Genomic DNA, 15,407 nt, shown 5'->3' with positions numbered 1-15,407 from the left:
TTTGATGTTAAGTAATTGGAGTGTAAAATAGGTCAATAATTCATAACCGTATCGATTTTGATTCGTTATTAAAAAAAAAATCCCGCTAAAACTCTTAGGGACCCAAAATGGCCCCAATCATAAAAGTCTTTTAAATAAGTTCTACTTTTTTACATTTAAGTCTTTAGATCAACTTCAGATCTATCTGTCGATTTTAAGTTTGTATCATTTTTATATTATTTTTTTGTTTATTTTATGCCCTTTTTGTCATTTTTTTTAATGGCAAACACACAAAATATGCAATGTTTTCCCCTCAAAATACTTTAAAGTGGAATATTTGATGTGAAGTAATTGGAGTGTAAAATAGGTCAATAATTCATAAGCACATCGATTTTGATTAATTATTATTGTTTGAGCTATGACAGTTTTAAAGAAAAAAAAACAGCGTGTGTGTCCTTAGTCAACCTGTTTGCTCTTTTATGTCACTTTTGTATGTGTTTTTTTTAATACAAAATAGCTTTGGGCCGCACTAAGTTGACATGCCACTGCTCAGGTGTCCACAGGCAAGCTGCTGTCCGTCGTCAACCGCCACTATCAGGACGTCACCTGTCTCAAGTTCACGGACGAGAGCAGCCATTTTGTGTCTGGAGGAAAGGACAGTGTTGTTCTGGTGTGGAGTCTCAGCAGGTATTTTATTATTATTACTATTTTTAATGTCTTACTACCAGAACCTAAATTTTTTGCGTGCGTTGCAGCGTGATCCAGGTGGACTTAAGCCACTCCCCCGAGCCTCGCCACGTCCTGTCTCGACACTCTCTGCCAATCACAGACCTCCACTGTGGCATGATGGGAGCTCAGGCCCGAGTCGCCACGGCGTCTTTGGACCAGACCGTCAAGGTACGACTTAGCGGTGTTGGCGCTAGGAATTTTCAAAGTGCCAACATGGCACTGCCATATTTATTATCCAAGTCACAAAGTGCATCATTTTTTTTAACATGCCTCAAAACAGCAGCTTGGAATTTGGGACATGCTCTCCCTGAAAGAGCATGAGGAAGTTGAGGTTGGGGGGGGGTGTATATTGTAGCGTCCCGGAAGAGTTAGTGCTGCAAGGGGTTCTGGGTATTTGTTCTGTTGTGTTTATGTTGTGTTACGGTGCGGATGTTCTCCCGAAATGTGTTTGTCATTCTTGTTTGGTGTGGGTTCACAGTGTGGCGCATATTTGTAACAGTGTTCAAGTTGTTTATACGGCCACCCTCAGTGTGACCTGTATGGCTGTTGACCAAGTATGTGATGCATTCACTTGTGTGTGTGAAAAGCCGTAGATTTTATGTGACTGGGCCGGCACGCAAAGGCAGTGCCTTCAAGGTTTATTGGCGCTCTGTACTTCTCCCTACGTCCGTGTACACAGCGGCGATTTAAAAAGTCATACATTTTAGTTTTTGATACTGATAATTTCACATATTACATTTTAAAGCATTTATCGGCCGATAATATCGGCAGTCGGACGTCTCTAATATTAACAATTGACTTCAGGACAACACATAAACAAAACAAAACACCGGCGGAAAGCGATAATCGATGAAAAAAAACACCCCAAGGAAACAGGAGTTTTCACCCGGAGAAGGCAAAAGGGGAAAAAAAAACTTCCGGAAATGCGCATCCTTTCTGATTTCAATGCGTAAAAAGAGACAAAAAGTGTGTTAACGCCAACATTGACTTAAGCGGGTTGGTCTACATGAGCTGTGTGTGAAGTTCAGTGTTTCCCATAAACTGCCAAGATACCCGTGGCGGTGGGGGCGTGGCCATGGGCGTGGTCACCATGACATCGTCGAGTAATTTGCATAATTTACTACAATGATATGATTTTCTCTAAAAAGGCTCAAAAAATGTATCCTTACTAATTAATAATAACGGTTTTGTTTTAAACGTCCATCCATCCATCCATTTTACAATATAATTACAACACTTTATGTACATATTTATATACAGATTTGAACAATAAGTTATTCACTGAAATATATTTATTAATTGTGGTTCTTACAAAAAATATATCTTATAAAATATAAAAGCTAAAATGTCCCTCAAAGCTCTGCCCCTTTAATTAGTGCATACTAAATAATTTAACTTTAGCCTACTACTACAACCATATTATTTACCAGCAACATAAAGTGAAACAGAGGCAGAGGTGTCCTGCCACAGTCAGTAACAAATAAACAGGAAACAGTAGTGGTCAAATACAAATAAGGCAACAAGAGAAGTATCCTACACTTCTCTTTTGTAAAGTAAATCTGAACAGCCGATATGGGCATCTACATCAACTATATGATTTGCCTGAGAAACTGGACAGGACAAAAAAAAAAAAAAAAAAAATCTATTTGTGGCGGACGTAATTCTTTCATGGCGGGCCGCCACAAATAAATGAATGTGTGGGGAAACACTGAAGTTTGTTCGTCTTAAAAGAGAACTTTTTAGGTGTGGTTAACATGTTGGCGCAATGAGACATAAGGCGGTAGCTAGCAGGCTAGCTAGCCTAGCATTAGCTGGTTGAATAAAGTGTGCACACCTGTTTATGCATCCACGTTATGCACACTTTTACTCCATTTAAACTCGTTACTAGGTAGCACTTGCATAACGTGACAGATAAATGTATCACCCATACCTCTCCGATTCTTGGAATTCTTTTATATTTTTTTCTGTGACAAGAAGTCTTTTCACTGAAATACTGCTTGAACTTTGACCTGCAAGGACTCCTCCGAAAGTCTCTCACAAATGACGTCACACAATCGCGGATTTGGCTGAAATGTCTTAAGTTTTTAGTGAAAAGGTGTCACCTTTTGGTGTAGGGCTGCAAGCATTAATCCGTTTATTCGGTATTCTGTTGCTTTAAGTTTAATAAGTGGAACTAAAACACATTTATAAGATCCGGACCGCATAAAAGAAGGTAAAACAAGTTAAATTGATGGTAAAAGGTAAATAGAAGGTGATAGACGTCACTTAAAAATAAAATAAGTAAAGTAAAGTAAGTAAAATAATGAATATAGAAGGTAAAAGAAGAAATTAAAAGGTAAAATACGTAAATATAATATAAAATAAGGTAAATATTGTTAAAATACGTAATTGAAAGAAGTAAAAAGAAGATAAAATAAGGTAAATAAAAGGTAACGTAATTAAAAGCCCTTCTTTTAAAAAAAACAACCTTTTTTTTTTTAGATATATGCATACTAGTTATAGCTATTTGGCTATTCTAGTTTTTATTTTTATTTATTTATTATCTTTTTATTTATTTTTTATTTTTTTAGATATATGCATACTAGTTATAGCTATTTGGCTATTCTAGTTTTTATTTTTATTTATTTATTATCTTTTTATTTATTTATTTATTTTTTTAGATATATGCATACTAGTTATAGCTATTTGGCTATTCTAGTTTTTATTTTTATTTATTTATTATCTTTTTATTTTTTTAGATATATGCATACTAGTTATAGCTATTTGGCTAGTCTAGTTTTTATTTTTATTTATTTATTATCTTTTTATTTATTTTTTTTAGATATATGCATACTAGTTATAGCTATTTGGCTATTCTAGTTTTTATTTATTTATTATCTTTTTATTTATTTTTTTAGATATATGCATACTAGTTATAGCTATTTGGCTATTCTAGTTTTTATTTTTATTTATTTATTATCTTTTTATTTATTTTTTATTTTTATTTTTTTTAGATATATGCATACTAGTTATAGCTATTTGGCTATTCTAGTTTTTATTTTTATTTATTTATGTTTTTATTTATTTTTAGATATATGCATACTAGTTATAGCTATTTGGCTATTCTAGTTTTTATTTGTATTTATTTATTATCTTTATTTATTTTTATTTTTATTTTTTTTTAGATATATGCATACTAGTTATAGCTATTTAGCTATTCTAGTTTTTATTTTTATTTATTTATTTATTATCTTTTTATTTATTTTTTTACATTTTTATTTATTTTTATTTTTATTTTATTTTTTAATACACTGTTGCACTTTGAGATTGTTTACTCAATATAAAGTGCTTTTTACAAATAAAATCTATTATTGTCATTATTATTATTATTAAATGTAACAGAAGTATATCGAAGATAAAATAAGGTAATTAAAAGGGTTAAAAAAGCTAATTAAAAGGTGAAAAAGTGGTGGGATGTGGGATCTGAACCGAGGATGTGGTTGTGGCTTGTGCAGCCCTTTGAGACACTTGTGATTTAGGGCTATATAAGTAAACATTGATTGATTGATTGACTGTGTGTGTGTGTCCAGCTGTGGGAGGTGTCTTCAGGCGAGCTGCTCCTCTCCGTCCTCTTTGACGTGGAAGTCATGTCCGTGACCCTTGACCCGTGCGAGTACTTCCTGTTCTGTGGCGGCAGCGACGGCAACATCTTCCAGGTGTCCCTGTGCACCCAGGTGAGTTGTTTAGATAGCGAGCACGCCTGCCCCGAAGCGTGTCGGGAATGACGGCCGCTGTTTGGCAGGGCGTGACGCGCGACAAGATGTTCCAGGGCGACGCCGACGGGAACCGGACGTTCAAAGGACACAGGTGAGGTCTTCCCGATTGATTGAAAGTCACACGGTGGACGTGGAGCCTGGTTCTGATTGGTGGTTTCGCTCCAGGGGCGTGGTGACCTGCCTGTCGGTGTCCATGGACGGCACTCTTCTGGTGTCGGGGTCACATGACGAGTCGGTGCGACTGTGGGACGTTCAAAGTAAACAATGCGTGCGCTGCTTCGCCCACAAAGGTATGTGCTGTTTTCATTCATTTATGTATTTATTTGACAGGGACAGTACAATGAAACATTGTTACCCACAGGTAACTCATGTCAAAGTACTTAGGACTTCTAGCCACAGGCTAATTTGCAAGCCTTGTCCCTGGTTAGGCTTTAAAAAAATAAAAAAAAAGTAGAGAAAAGTGTATAACAGGTACAAAAAGATTAAGACAAGTACAAAAAATAAAAACTAGAGATGTCCGATAATATCGGCCGATAAATGCTTTAAAATGTAATATCGTAAATTACTAGTATCGGTTTTTTATTTTTTTTATTAAATCAACATAAAAAACACAAGATACACTTACAATAAGTGCACCAACCCAAAAAACCTCCCTCCCCCATTTACACTCACTCACACAAAAGGGTTGTTTCCTTCTGTTATTAATATTCTGGTTCCTACATTATATATCAATATATATCAATACAGTCTGCAAGGGATACAGTCCGTAAGCACACATGATTGTGCGTGCTGCTGGTCCACTAATAGTACTAACCTTTAAAGGCCTACTGAAACCCACTACTACCGACCACGCAGTCTGATAGTTTATATATCAATGATGAAATCTTAACATTATAACACATGCCAATACGGCCGGGTTAACTTATAAAGTGACATTTTAAATTTGCCGCTAAACTTCCGGTTCGAAACGCCTCTGAGGATGACGTATGCGTGTGACGTAGCCCGGGGAACACGGGTATGCCTTCCACATTGAAGCCAATACGAAAAAGCTCTGTTTTCATTTCATAATTCCACAGTATTCTGGACATCTGTGTTCGTGAATCTGTTGCAATCATGTTCATTGCATTATGGAGAAGGAAGCCGAGCAAGCAAAGAAGAAAGTTGTCGGTGCGAAATGGACGTATTTTTCGAACGTAGTCAGCAACAACAGTACACAGCCGGCGCTTCTTTGTTTACATTCCCGAAAGATGCAGTCAAGATGGAAGAACTCGGATAACAGAGACTCTAACCAGGAGGACTTTTGACTTGGATACACAGACGCCTGTAGAGAACTGGGACAACACAGACTCTTACCAGGATTACTTTGATTTGGATGACAAAGACGCAGACGTGCTACTGTGAGTATGCAGCTTTGGCTTTTTTTTGCGTATGTACGTAACTTTTTAAAAATATATAAGCTTTATGAACCTTGGGTTAGGTCAGGGGTCGGCAACCCGCGGCTCCGGAGCCGCATGCGGCTCTTTGACCACTCTGATGCGGCTCAGCTACATACTTGCCGACCCCCCGATTTTCCCAGGAGACTTATGGATCTCAGTGTCTCTCATAAATAACTCCCAGGGAAAAAATAATCCTATTTAGACTATAAATACTAGATAAAGGGCGTGCCCTGATTGCACTGCAGTAATTGTCCTCTATAGCATTTACATACAGCGTGCCAGTCCAGCCGCATGTTGCATGTTGTTATTAATCGCACACACAGGAGACAGCAAAGCATACTTACTCATCAGCCACACAGCTTACACTGACGGTAGCCGTATCAAACAACTTTAACATTGTTACGTTACAAATATGCGCCACACTGTGAACCCACACCAAAAAAGAATGAAAAACACATTTCTGGAGAACATCTGCACTGTAACACAACATAAACACAACACAACCATTACCCAGAATCCCATGCAGTCCTAACTCTTCCGGTCTAGATTATACACCCCGCTACCACAACCCCCCCACACATCAACCCCCCCCCTCTCCTTGCGTTGGTTGAGCGGAAGAGTTAGTGCTGCATGGGATTCTGGGTATTGGTACCGTCAGTGTAAGATGTGTATTGGTACCGTCAGTGTCAGATGTGTATTGGTACCGTCAGTGTAAGATGTGTGGTTGCTGAACTAGTACGGAAGAGTTAGTGCTGCATGGGATTCTGGGTATTGGCACCGTCAGTGTAAGATGTGTGGTTGCTGAGGTAGTACGCCTTGCTGTCACTTACGTGTGGTCAAGCAGGTACACTATTAGGGCAGACTGTAGAGGGCGGTGTCATCACGCTCTGATATTCGGGAGTCTCCCGGGGAAAAATGAGAGGATTGGCAAGTATGACGCTATCAAGCGCCATTCATTCAAAACTCGCGGGCTGCACTAACATCAAATGTCCACATTAAAGTGCGTGCCGGTGCGTGTGTCGGAGACCCCTGGTTAATATAGCACAAAGCATTTAAGCTCTGTATGCAGTGTTTTTCATTTTAAATTGTAAATTTTTTTTGTGGCTCCCATCACTTTCTTTAATTTGTGAAACTTGCCAAAATGGCTCTTTGAGTGGTAAAGGTTGCCGACCCCTGGGTTAGGTGAACGGTCTTTTGGGGTGAGTGATTGTGTGTGTTGATCAGGTGTTTGAATTGTATTGGCGTGTTCTATGGAGCTAGGAGCTAGCAGAGGAGCTAGGAGCTAGCATAACAAACACGCAGGTGTTTTTATGCAGGATTAATTTGTGGCATATTAAATATAAGCCTGGTTGTGTTGTGGCTAATAGAGTATATATATGTCTTGTGTTTATTTACTGTTGTAGTCATTCGCAGCTGAATATCAGGTACCGTGAGTATGCAGCCTTGGCTGCTAAACATTTGATAGCTTGACCGTATGTGCGCGTCACGTACGTAACTTTTTAAAAATATATAAGCTTTATGAACCTTGGGTTAGGTAAACGGTCTTTTGGGCTGAGTGATTGTGTGTGTTGATCAGGTGTTTGAATTGTATTGGCGTGTTCTATGGAGCTAGGAGCTAGCAGAGGAGCTAGCATAACAAACACGTAGGTGTTTTTATGCAGGATTAATTTGTGGCATATTAAATATAAGCCTGGTTGTGTTGTGGCTAATAGAGTATATATATGTCTTGTGTTTATTTACTGTTGTAGTCATTCCCAGCTGAATATCAGGTCACCCCCGGCTCTCACAGCATCTTCCCTATCTGAATAGCTTCAACTCCCCACTAGTCCTTCACTTGCACTTTACTCATCCACAAATCTTTCATCCTCGCTCAAATTAATGGGGAAATTGTCGCTTTCTCGGTCCGAATCTCTCTCACTTCATGCGGCCATCATTGTAAACAATAGGGAACTTTGCGTATATGTTCAACTGACTACGTCACGCTACTTCCGGTAGGGGCAAGCCTTTTTTTTATCAGATACCAAAAGTTGCAATCTTTATCGTCGTCGTTCTATACTAAATCCTTTCAGCAAAAATATGGCAATATCGCGAAATGATCAAGTATGACACATAGAATAGATCTGCTATCCCCGTTTAAATAAAAAAAAATTCATTTCAGTAGGCCTTTAACAGTTCATTTTACTCATTTTCATTAATTACCAGTTTCTATGTAACTGTTTTTATATTGTTTTACTTTCTTTTTTATTCAAGAAAATGTTTTTAATGTGTTTATTTTATTTTATTTTATTTTTTTAAAAGGACCTTATCTTCACCATACCTGGTTGTCCAAATTAGGCATAATAATGTGTTAATTCCACGACTATATATATCGATATCGGTTGATATCGGTATCGGTAATTAAGAGCTGGACAATATCGGGTATCGACAAAAAAGCCTCTATCGGACATCTATCGGATAATAAAAAATTAAAGGCCTACTGAAATGAATTTTTTTTATTTAAACGGGGATAGCAGATCTATTCTATGTGTCATACTTGATCATTTCGCGATATTGCCATATTTTTGCTGAAAGGATTTAGTATAGAACAACGACGATAAAGATTGCAACTTTTGGTATCTGATAAAAAAAAGGCTTGCACCTACCGGAAGTAGCGTGACGTAGTCAGTTGAACATATACGCAAAGTTCCCTATTGTTTACAATGATGGCCGCATGAAGTGAGAGAGATTCGGACCGAGAAAGCGACAATTTCCCCATTAATTTGAGCGAGGATGAAAGATTTGTGGATGAGTAAAGTGCAAGTGAAGGACTAGTGGGGAGTTGAAGCTATTCAGATAGGGAAGATGCTGTAAGAGCCGGGGGTGACCTGATATTCAGCTGGGAATGACTACAACAGTAAATAAACACAAGACATATATATACTCTATTAGCCACAACACAACCAGGCTTATATTTAATATGCCACAAATTAATCCTGCATAAAAACACCTGCGTGTTTGTTATGCTAGCTCCTAGCTCCTCTGCTAGCTCCTAGCTCCATAGAACACGCCAATACAATTCAAACACCTGATCAACACACACCATCACTCAGCCCAAAAGACCGTTTCCTTAACCCAAGGTTCATAAAGCTTATATATTTTTAAAAAGTTACGTACGTGACGCGCACATACGGTCAAGTTATCGAATGTTTAGCAGCCAAGGCTGCATACTCACGGTACCTGATATTCAGCTGCGAATGACTACAACAGTAAATAAACACAAGACATATATATACTCTATTAGCCACAACACAACCAGGCTTATATTTAATATGCCACAAATTAATCCTGCATAATAACACCTGCGTGTTTGTTATGCTAGCTCCTAGCTCCTCTGCTAGCTCCTAGCTCCATAGAACACGCCAATACAATTCAAACACCTGATCAACACACACAATCACTCAGCCCAAAAGACCGTTCACCTAACCCAAGGTTCATAAAGCTTATATATTTTTAAAAAGTTACGTACGTGACGCGCACGTAGGTACGGTATGTGTTATGCTAGCTCCTCTGCTAGCTCCTAGCTCCATAGAACACGCCAATACAATTCAAACACATGATCAACACACACAATCACTCAGCCCAAAAGACCGTTCACCTAATCCAAGGTTCATAAAGCTTATATATTTTTAAAAAGTTACGTACGTGACGCGCACGTAGGTACGGTACGTGTTATGCTAGCTCCTCTGCTAGCTCCTAGCTCCATAGAACACGCCAATACAATTCAAACACATGATCAACACACACAATCACTCAGCCCAAAAGACCGTTCACCTAACCCAAGGTTCATAAAGCTTATATATTTTAAAAAAGTTACGTACATACGCAAAAAAAAGCCAAAGCTGCATACTCACAGTAGCACGTCTGCGTCTTTGTCATCCAAATCAAAGTAATCCTGGTAAGAGTCTGTGTTGTCCCAGTTCTCTACAGGCGTCTGTGTATCCAAATCAAAAGTCCTCCTGGTTAGAGTCTCTGTTATCCGAGTTCTTCCATCTTGACTGCATCTTTCGGGAATGTAAACAAAGAAGCGCCGGCTGTGTACTGTTGTGGCTGACTACGTTCGAAAAATACGTCCATTTCGCACCGACAACTTTCTTCTTTGCTTGCTTGGCTTCCTTCTCCATAATGCAATGAACATGATTGAAACAGATTCACGAACACAGATGTCCAGAATACTGTGGAATTATGAAATGAAAACAGAGCTTTTTCGTATCGACTTCAATGTGGAAGGCATACCCGTGTTCGCCGGGCTACGTCACGCGCATACGTCATCCTCAGAGGCGTTTCGAACCGGAAGTTTAGCGGCAAATTTAAAATGTCACTTTATAAGTTAACCCGGCCGTATTGGCATGTGTTATAATGTTAAGATTTCATCATTGATATATAAACTATCAGACTGCGTGGTCGGTAGTAGTGGCTTTCAGTAGGCCTTTAAATCTGATAAATCTATGGATAAAAAGCAGAGCCTGGCGACGCATGCGCGTTTATCATAACTCTCTCGCTCTCTCTGTCTCTGCCCCTCCCTCACAATTTGTTTTGTTTTTAACCCCTTCTTAACCCTGAACGTACATTGAAAATACACGCAACCATAACTCAAAATGCCGGACATTTGAGGCATTTCAGAAACTCCGCCCTGACAGCACCGCAAAAGAGGATGGTCAGTCTATCCTAGCCCGTTAGCTGCTAGCATGCCGTGTGTTGTGCATTGTTTACACAACGTGCGTTACGCTACTTAATATGTCCATGTGGAAACTCATTCGGTACACCTCCGAACCGAACTGAAACCCCCGCACCGAAACGGTTCAATACAAATACACGTACCGTTACACCCCTAATATTGACATGCTACTGATTAACATTGTCGATTTCACACGGCGATTTCAACACCTTCAAATGTGCTCACAAAAACTACAATTAAACAGCTAGTGCGTAAGAAGTACAAGACTTACAGTATTAACACTTTGTAGGGCGCAACAGACCGCAAAGCCTGAACGGACCAACACGTCATAAACTGTACACTACTGCCATCTAATGTCTGGGACTTGCAACTGTAATTGCAACTTAGTACGGTATACCAGTACTAGTATAGTACCGCGATACTAATGAATCATATTCGGTACTATACCACCTCTAAAAAGTACAGGTTCGCCTTTTTTTTTTTTTTATGGGCATGACGGTGTATCGTCACGTCGTGACATTGCTGGTTTTACGAGCAGAGGAGCATGTTCGGCAGCGCACAATCACAGAGTACTTACAAGCAGACAGAAAAGGGAGAATGGACGCATTTTGGCTTACAAAGTAAATATAAAGGTGAAGTTATAACACTGCTTTAAGACACGGCTAGCTAGCTAGCGGCTAACGTTAAGGGTTTTAGCTTCTTCTAAATCACTAATCCTCGCCTCCACGGCGACAAATAAAGTAAGTTTCTTACAAGTATCATTATCACTGCAGGACAAGGAATAGCTAAACATGCTTCACTACACACCGTAGCTCACCGGCGTCACAATGTAAACAAACACCATGGGTGGATCTACACCTCACATCCACTGTAATGATACTAAGTACAGGAGCGTATCTAGTTGATACTACTATGATTATATCGATATTTTTTTATGACAAAATCTTTTTTCCTTTTTAAAAAATTCATATTATGTTTATAAAGTCAGTAAATATGTCCCCGGACACATGAGGACTTTGAATATGACCAATGTATGATCCTGTAACTACTTGGTATCGGATCGATACCCAAATTTGTGGTATCATCCAAAACTAATGTAAAGTATCAAAGAAGAGAAGAATACGTGATTATTACATTTTAACAGAAGTGTAGATAGAACATGTTAAAAGAGAAAGTAAGCAGATATTAACAGTAAATGAACAAGTAGGTTACTAATCAATTTTTTACAGTTTGTCCTTTATAATGTTGACAAAATAATAGGTGTATAAATGACACAATATGTTACTGCATACGTCAGCAGACTAAATTAGGAGTGTTTGTTTGTTTACTTACTACTAAAAGACAAGTTGTCTAGTATGTTCACTATTTTATTTAAGGACAAACTCACAATAATAAACATATGTTTAATGTACCCTAAGATTTTTTGTTAAAATAAAGCCAATAATGCCATTTTTTGTGGTGCCCTTTTATTTAGAAAAGTATCAAAATACATACCAAAATATTGGTATGGAGACAACCCTACTGCAACTTAATGTCATACCTACAAACAACAACTGGACAGCAGTTTTATCATAATCAGCTCATTTTTAAATGTTGCAAGAAATTAGATTTTTTACTGTCAGAAACAATATTTATTATCAAAAAGGGACAAGCGGTAGAAAATGGGTGGATGATAGCCTCTTCTTCACAGGTGCCTCAAAGAGCTGCACAAACCACAATGACATCACTGGTCTGCACTCGCATGTTAACACACAAAAGTACAGCTCCGCCGCTCCCAGTCTGCGGAACTGCTCTCCCTGACCACCTGAGGGCACCACAGACTGTAAAAGCCCTTCTTTTTAAAAACGCCTTTTTTTAAAAAAGATATATGCATACTAGTTATAGCTATTTGGCTATTCTAGGTTTTTTTTTGTTTTTTTTTATACACTGTAGCACTTTGAGATTGTTTACTCAATATAAAGTGCTTTTTACAAATAAAATCTATTATTATTATTACAGAAAATGATTATCGGTATCTGAACCGTATCAGATCAAGTATGAACGGTACCTAACCTCAACCCGGACACTTGTCGACTGTTTAGTAGCTCGTTAGCATCCATCCATTTTCTTTTCTTTTTTTTTTCTTTATTTGTATTCATTTGTATTTTTTCCATCCATTTTCTACTGCTTGTCCCTTTTTTGGGCCGCGGGGGGGGGGGGGGGGGGGTGCTGGAGCCTATCTCAGCTGCATCCGGGCGGAAGGCGGGGGTACACCCTGGACAAGTCGTCCACCTTTGTTAGCAAATAAAGAGAGAAGTGGAGTGTTGTTGCGGCTGGAACCGGCAAATGGGTCTGCAAATTGAAACGTGGCCACAGTTTACAGAACAAAATTGATGTAAAACAAATTGGTGTTCAGGTCCGGTGACAAACGCCGACATCATGGTGGCGCCGGCCAACATGTTCCTGCCCGACTCAAGACCCTCCGTGCCCCTGCCGCGCTTCAGCCGCCACCTGCTGGAGAGCGACGGCGGCGGCGACGACAAGTCCGGGGACGTGTGCGTCCGCCTCGGACTCCACACTCAGGTAAGGTTGCTCGTAAACAAGGCGTGTCGCCGTAGCAACGGGAGCACTTTAGCAGCCGGTTGGTTAAAAGGGAACTTTTACTTCCAGGAGGAGGAGGAGACGTACGTGCAAAAGGCGGAAAGGCTCAAGTTGTTAATGAACGCCGTGACCGACAAGGTGAGATGGGGGGGGGCGGGGCTAGGGGGTCCGCCAGAACCATACTTGCCAACCTTGAGACCCCCGAATTCGGGAGATGAGGCGGGGTTGAGGTGGGCGGAATTGGTGGGGGCGTATATTGTAGCGTCTCGGAAGGGTTAGTGTTGCAAGGGGTTCTGGGTATTTGTTGTGTTACGGTGCGGGTGTTCTCCCGAAATGTGTTTGTCATTCTTGTTTGGTGCGGGTTCACAGTGTGGCGCATATTTGTAACTAGGGACGATGTTTGATAAGAAATTATCGAGTTCGAGCCCATTATCGGATCCTCTTATCGAATCCGGATAGGTTGTTGTATATGGAAAAAAACACAATATTTGCTTTAACAAAAGCTCACTTTTTTTTTATAAGAAAAAACTAAAATAAAATAAATAAATAAATATTGACTGTTACCCCCTAAAAAAAATAAAATAAAAATATTGACTGTTACCTAAAGTATATTAAGTGGGATTTTTCAGAAAAACAAATATATACAGTAACACAAAAACAACCTGTCTCTGTGATCACTATAGGTGTATAGATAATAATATAGTGTTAAATAAAATCAGTCCTTTGGGCGCAAAACTGAAAATAATACAGCTCTCCAAAAAGTGCACTTCTGCTGCTATTGGAACATACTAACTACACACACAGGCAGACAGCTAACAAACAATCAAAGATATCTAATAAAGTTCCAAAGCAGATTCATCCATTTAAGCTCTTTATCGTTGTTGATCTTGCTTGGTCTTTTCCTTTCTGGACTGTTGTTTTTATTTTTTTTAAACTGAAATACACACAATGACAAACGTATAAGCTATGTGAGTCAATTAACGTACTGAAATGTAATACACAATATGTAAATATTAGCGTCACACAAATATACAGTACTATCATCAAACAAATACTTCTGAGTGTTGAAACTATTTCGATGGTGGAAATACACGACTGGCAGCCATTTTAAGTCCTCAAAACATCCATTGAAACAGTGCACAAAAATCGTTTTTTCAATAAACATCTTAGTATCAAACTTAACCACTTTCCACCTTAATATTGAGTTACATAAACAAGTTAAACAGTTTACTTACAGACGTATCTTTTCCAAGGCTTGTAAGAGCTAACACAACTTGTCTACTTCTCAATTGTCTCAAACTAATGACGCGTAGTATTTTCATATCGCCACAAGGTGTCAGTAAGAGTCTACAATCAAATGGGCATAACGTTGCGTCCCAAAGGGCATTTCCTGTGGGAAGGGATTCGAATAAAGAACCAACTCTTTTTCTTTACTATAGTGGCCTCGATAACGGGTACCGGTTCTCAAAAAGGGATTCGAGTCCGAGGACTCTGTTCTTTTCTTATCGAACAACCGGGAAAACCGATTTCGAGCATCATCCCTATTTGTTACAGTGTAAAAGTTGTTTATACGGTCACCCTCAGTGTGACCTGTATGGCTGTTGACCAAGCATGCCTTGCATTCACTTGTGTGTAAAAGCCGCATATATTAAGTGATTGGGCCGGCACGCTGTTTGTACGGAGGAAAAGCGGACGTGACGACAGGTTGTAGAGGACGCCCCAATATTGTTGTCTGGGTGGAAATCGGGAGAATGGTTGCCCCGGGAGATTTTCGGGAGGGGCACTAAGTATGGTTGGAACAGGAAGTGGAATGTGTGTCTGACGTGTCCGTTTTCACGTCCCAAGTCGCTGTTCGGAGACGGCGAGAACACGAAAGTGCGAGTGGCCGAGCTGGAGGAGGAAGTTCAAACTCTGAAGAAAATCAACAAAGATTTGTACGACTTTTCCAGTCAGCTGCTGACAAAATCCACGTAAACGCACAAGATTTTTTTTTTTTTTTATTGAAAAATGTTTTTCAGCAACTGACAATAAAACACAGATGGGAAAAAAAGGCATTTGTGTTTTCTACATAAGCGGGGACAGGAAGTTCAGGTGTGCGTGGGCGGGATGCGCCGCCACAGACCGCCACACAAGCAGTTTTTGATCCAGCGCTGCTCCCACTGCTTCATGGCGTTGCTCTTGTTGGGCGAGCGAAGCATCGTCACACAGCCGCAC

The 15,407-nt window shown here is 39.4% G+C and overlaps 2 protein-coding genes across 2 annotated transcripts in view; one reads left to right on the top strand and one right to left on the bottom strand.

Annotated features, from left to right (window-relative positions):
• wdr18 (WD repeat domain 18) overlaps positions 1 to 15,257 on the top strand; it is a 17,783-nt gene extending 2,526 nt beyond the window's left edge. Inside the window, exons 3-10 of the mRNA XM_062038970.1 lie at positions 533 to 666; positions 735 to 876; positions 4,278 to 4,421; positions 4,490 to 4,554; positions 4,629 to 4,753; positions 13,009 to 13,175; positions 13,263 to 13,331; positions 15,039 to 15,257. Of these exons, the coding sequence (XP_061894954.1) occupies positions 533 to 666; positions 735 to 876; positions 4,278 to 4,421; positions 4,490 to 4,554; positions 4,629 to 4,753; positions 13,009 to 13,175; positions 13,263 to 13,331; positions 15,039 to 15,167 (975 nt within the window). The 3' untranslated portion in view covers positions 15,168 to 15,257. The remainder of the gene's footprint in view (positions 1 to 532; positions 667 to 734; positions 877 to 4,277; positions 4,422 to 4,489; positions 4,555 to 4,628; positions 4,754 to 13,008; positions 13,176 to 13,262; positions 13,332 to 15,038) is intronic.
• med16 (mediator complex subunit 16) overlaps positions 15,191 to 15,407 on the bottom strand; it is a 31,870-nt gene continuing 31,653 nt past the window's right edge. Inside the window, exon 16 of the mRNA XM_062038969.1 lies at positions 15,191 to 15,407. Coding sequence (XP_061894953.1) covers positions 15,281 to 15,407 — 127 coding nt within the window. The 3' untranslated portion in view covers positions 15,191 to 15,280.

The sequence above is a fragment of the Entelurus aequoreus genome, linkage group LG27, assembly GCF_033978785.1.
Source record: "Entelurus aequoreus isolate RoL-2023_Sb linkage group LG27, RoL_Eaeq_v1.1, whole genome shotgun sequence".
Classification (NCBI taxonomy): Eukaryota; Metazoa; Chordata; class Actinopteri; order Syngnathiformes; family Syngnathidae; genus Entelurus; species Entelurus aequoreus.
This window is presented reverse-complemented; position numbering and strand designations above follow the sequence as displayed.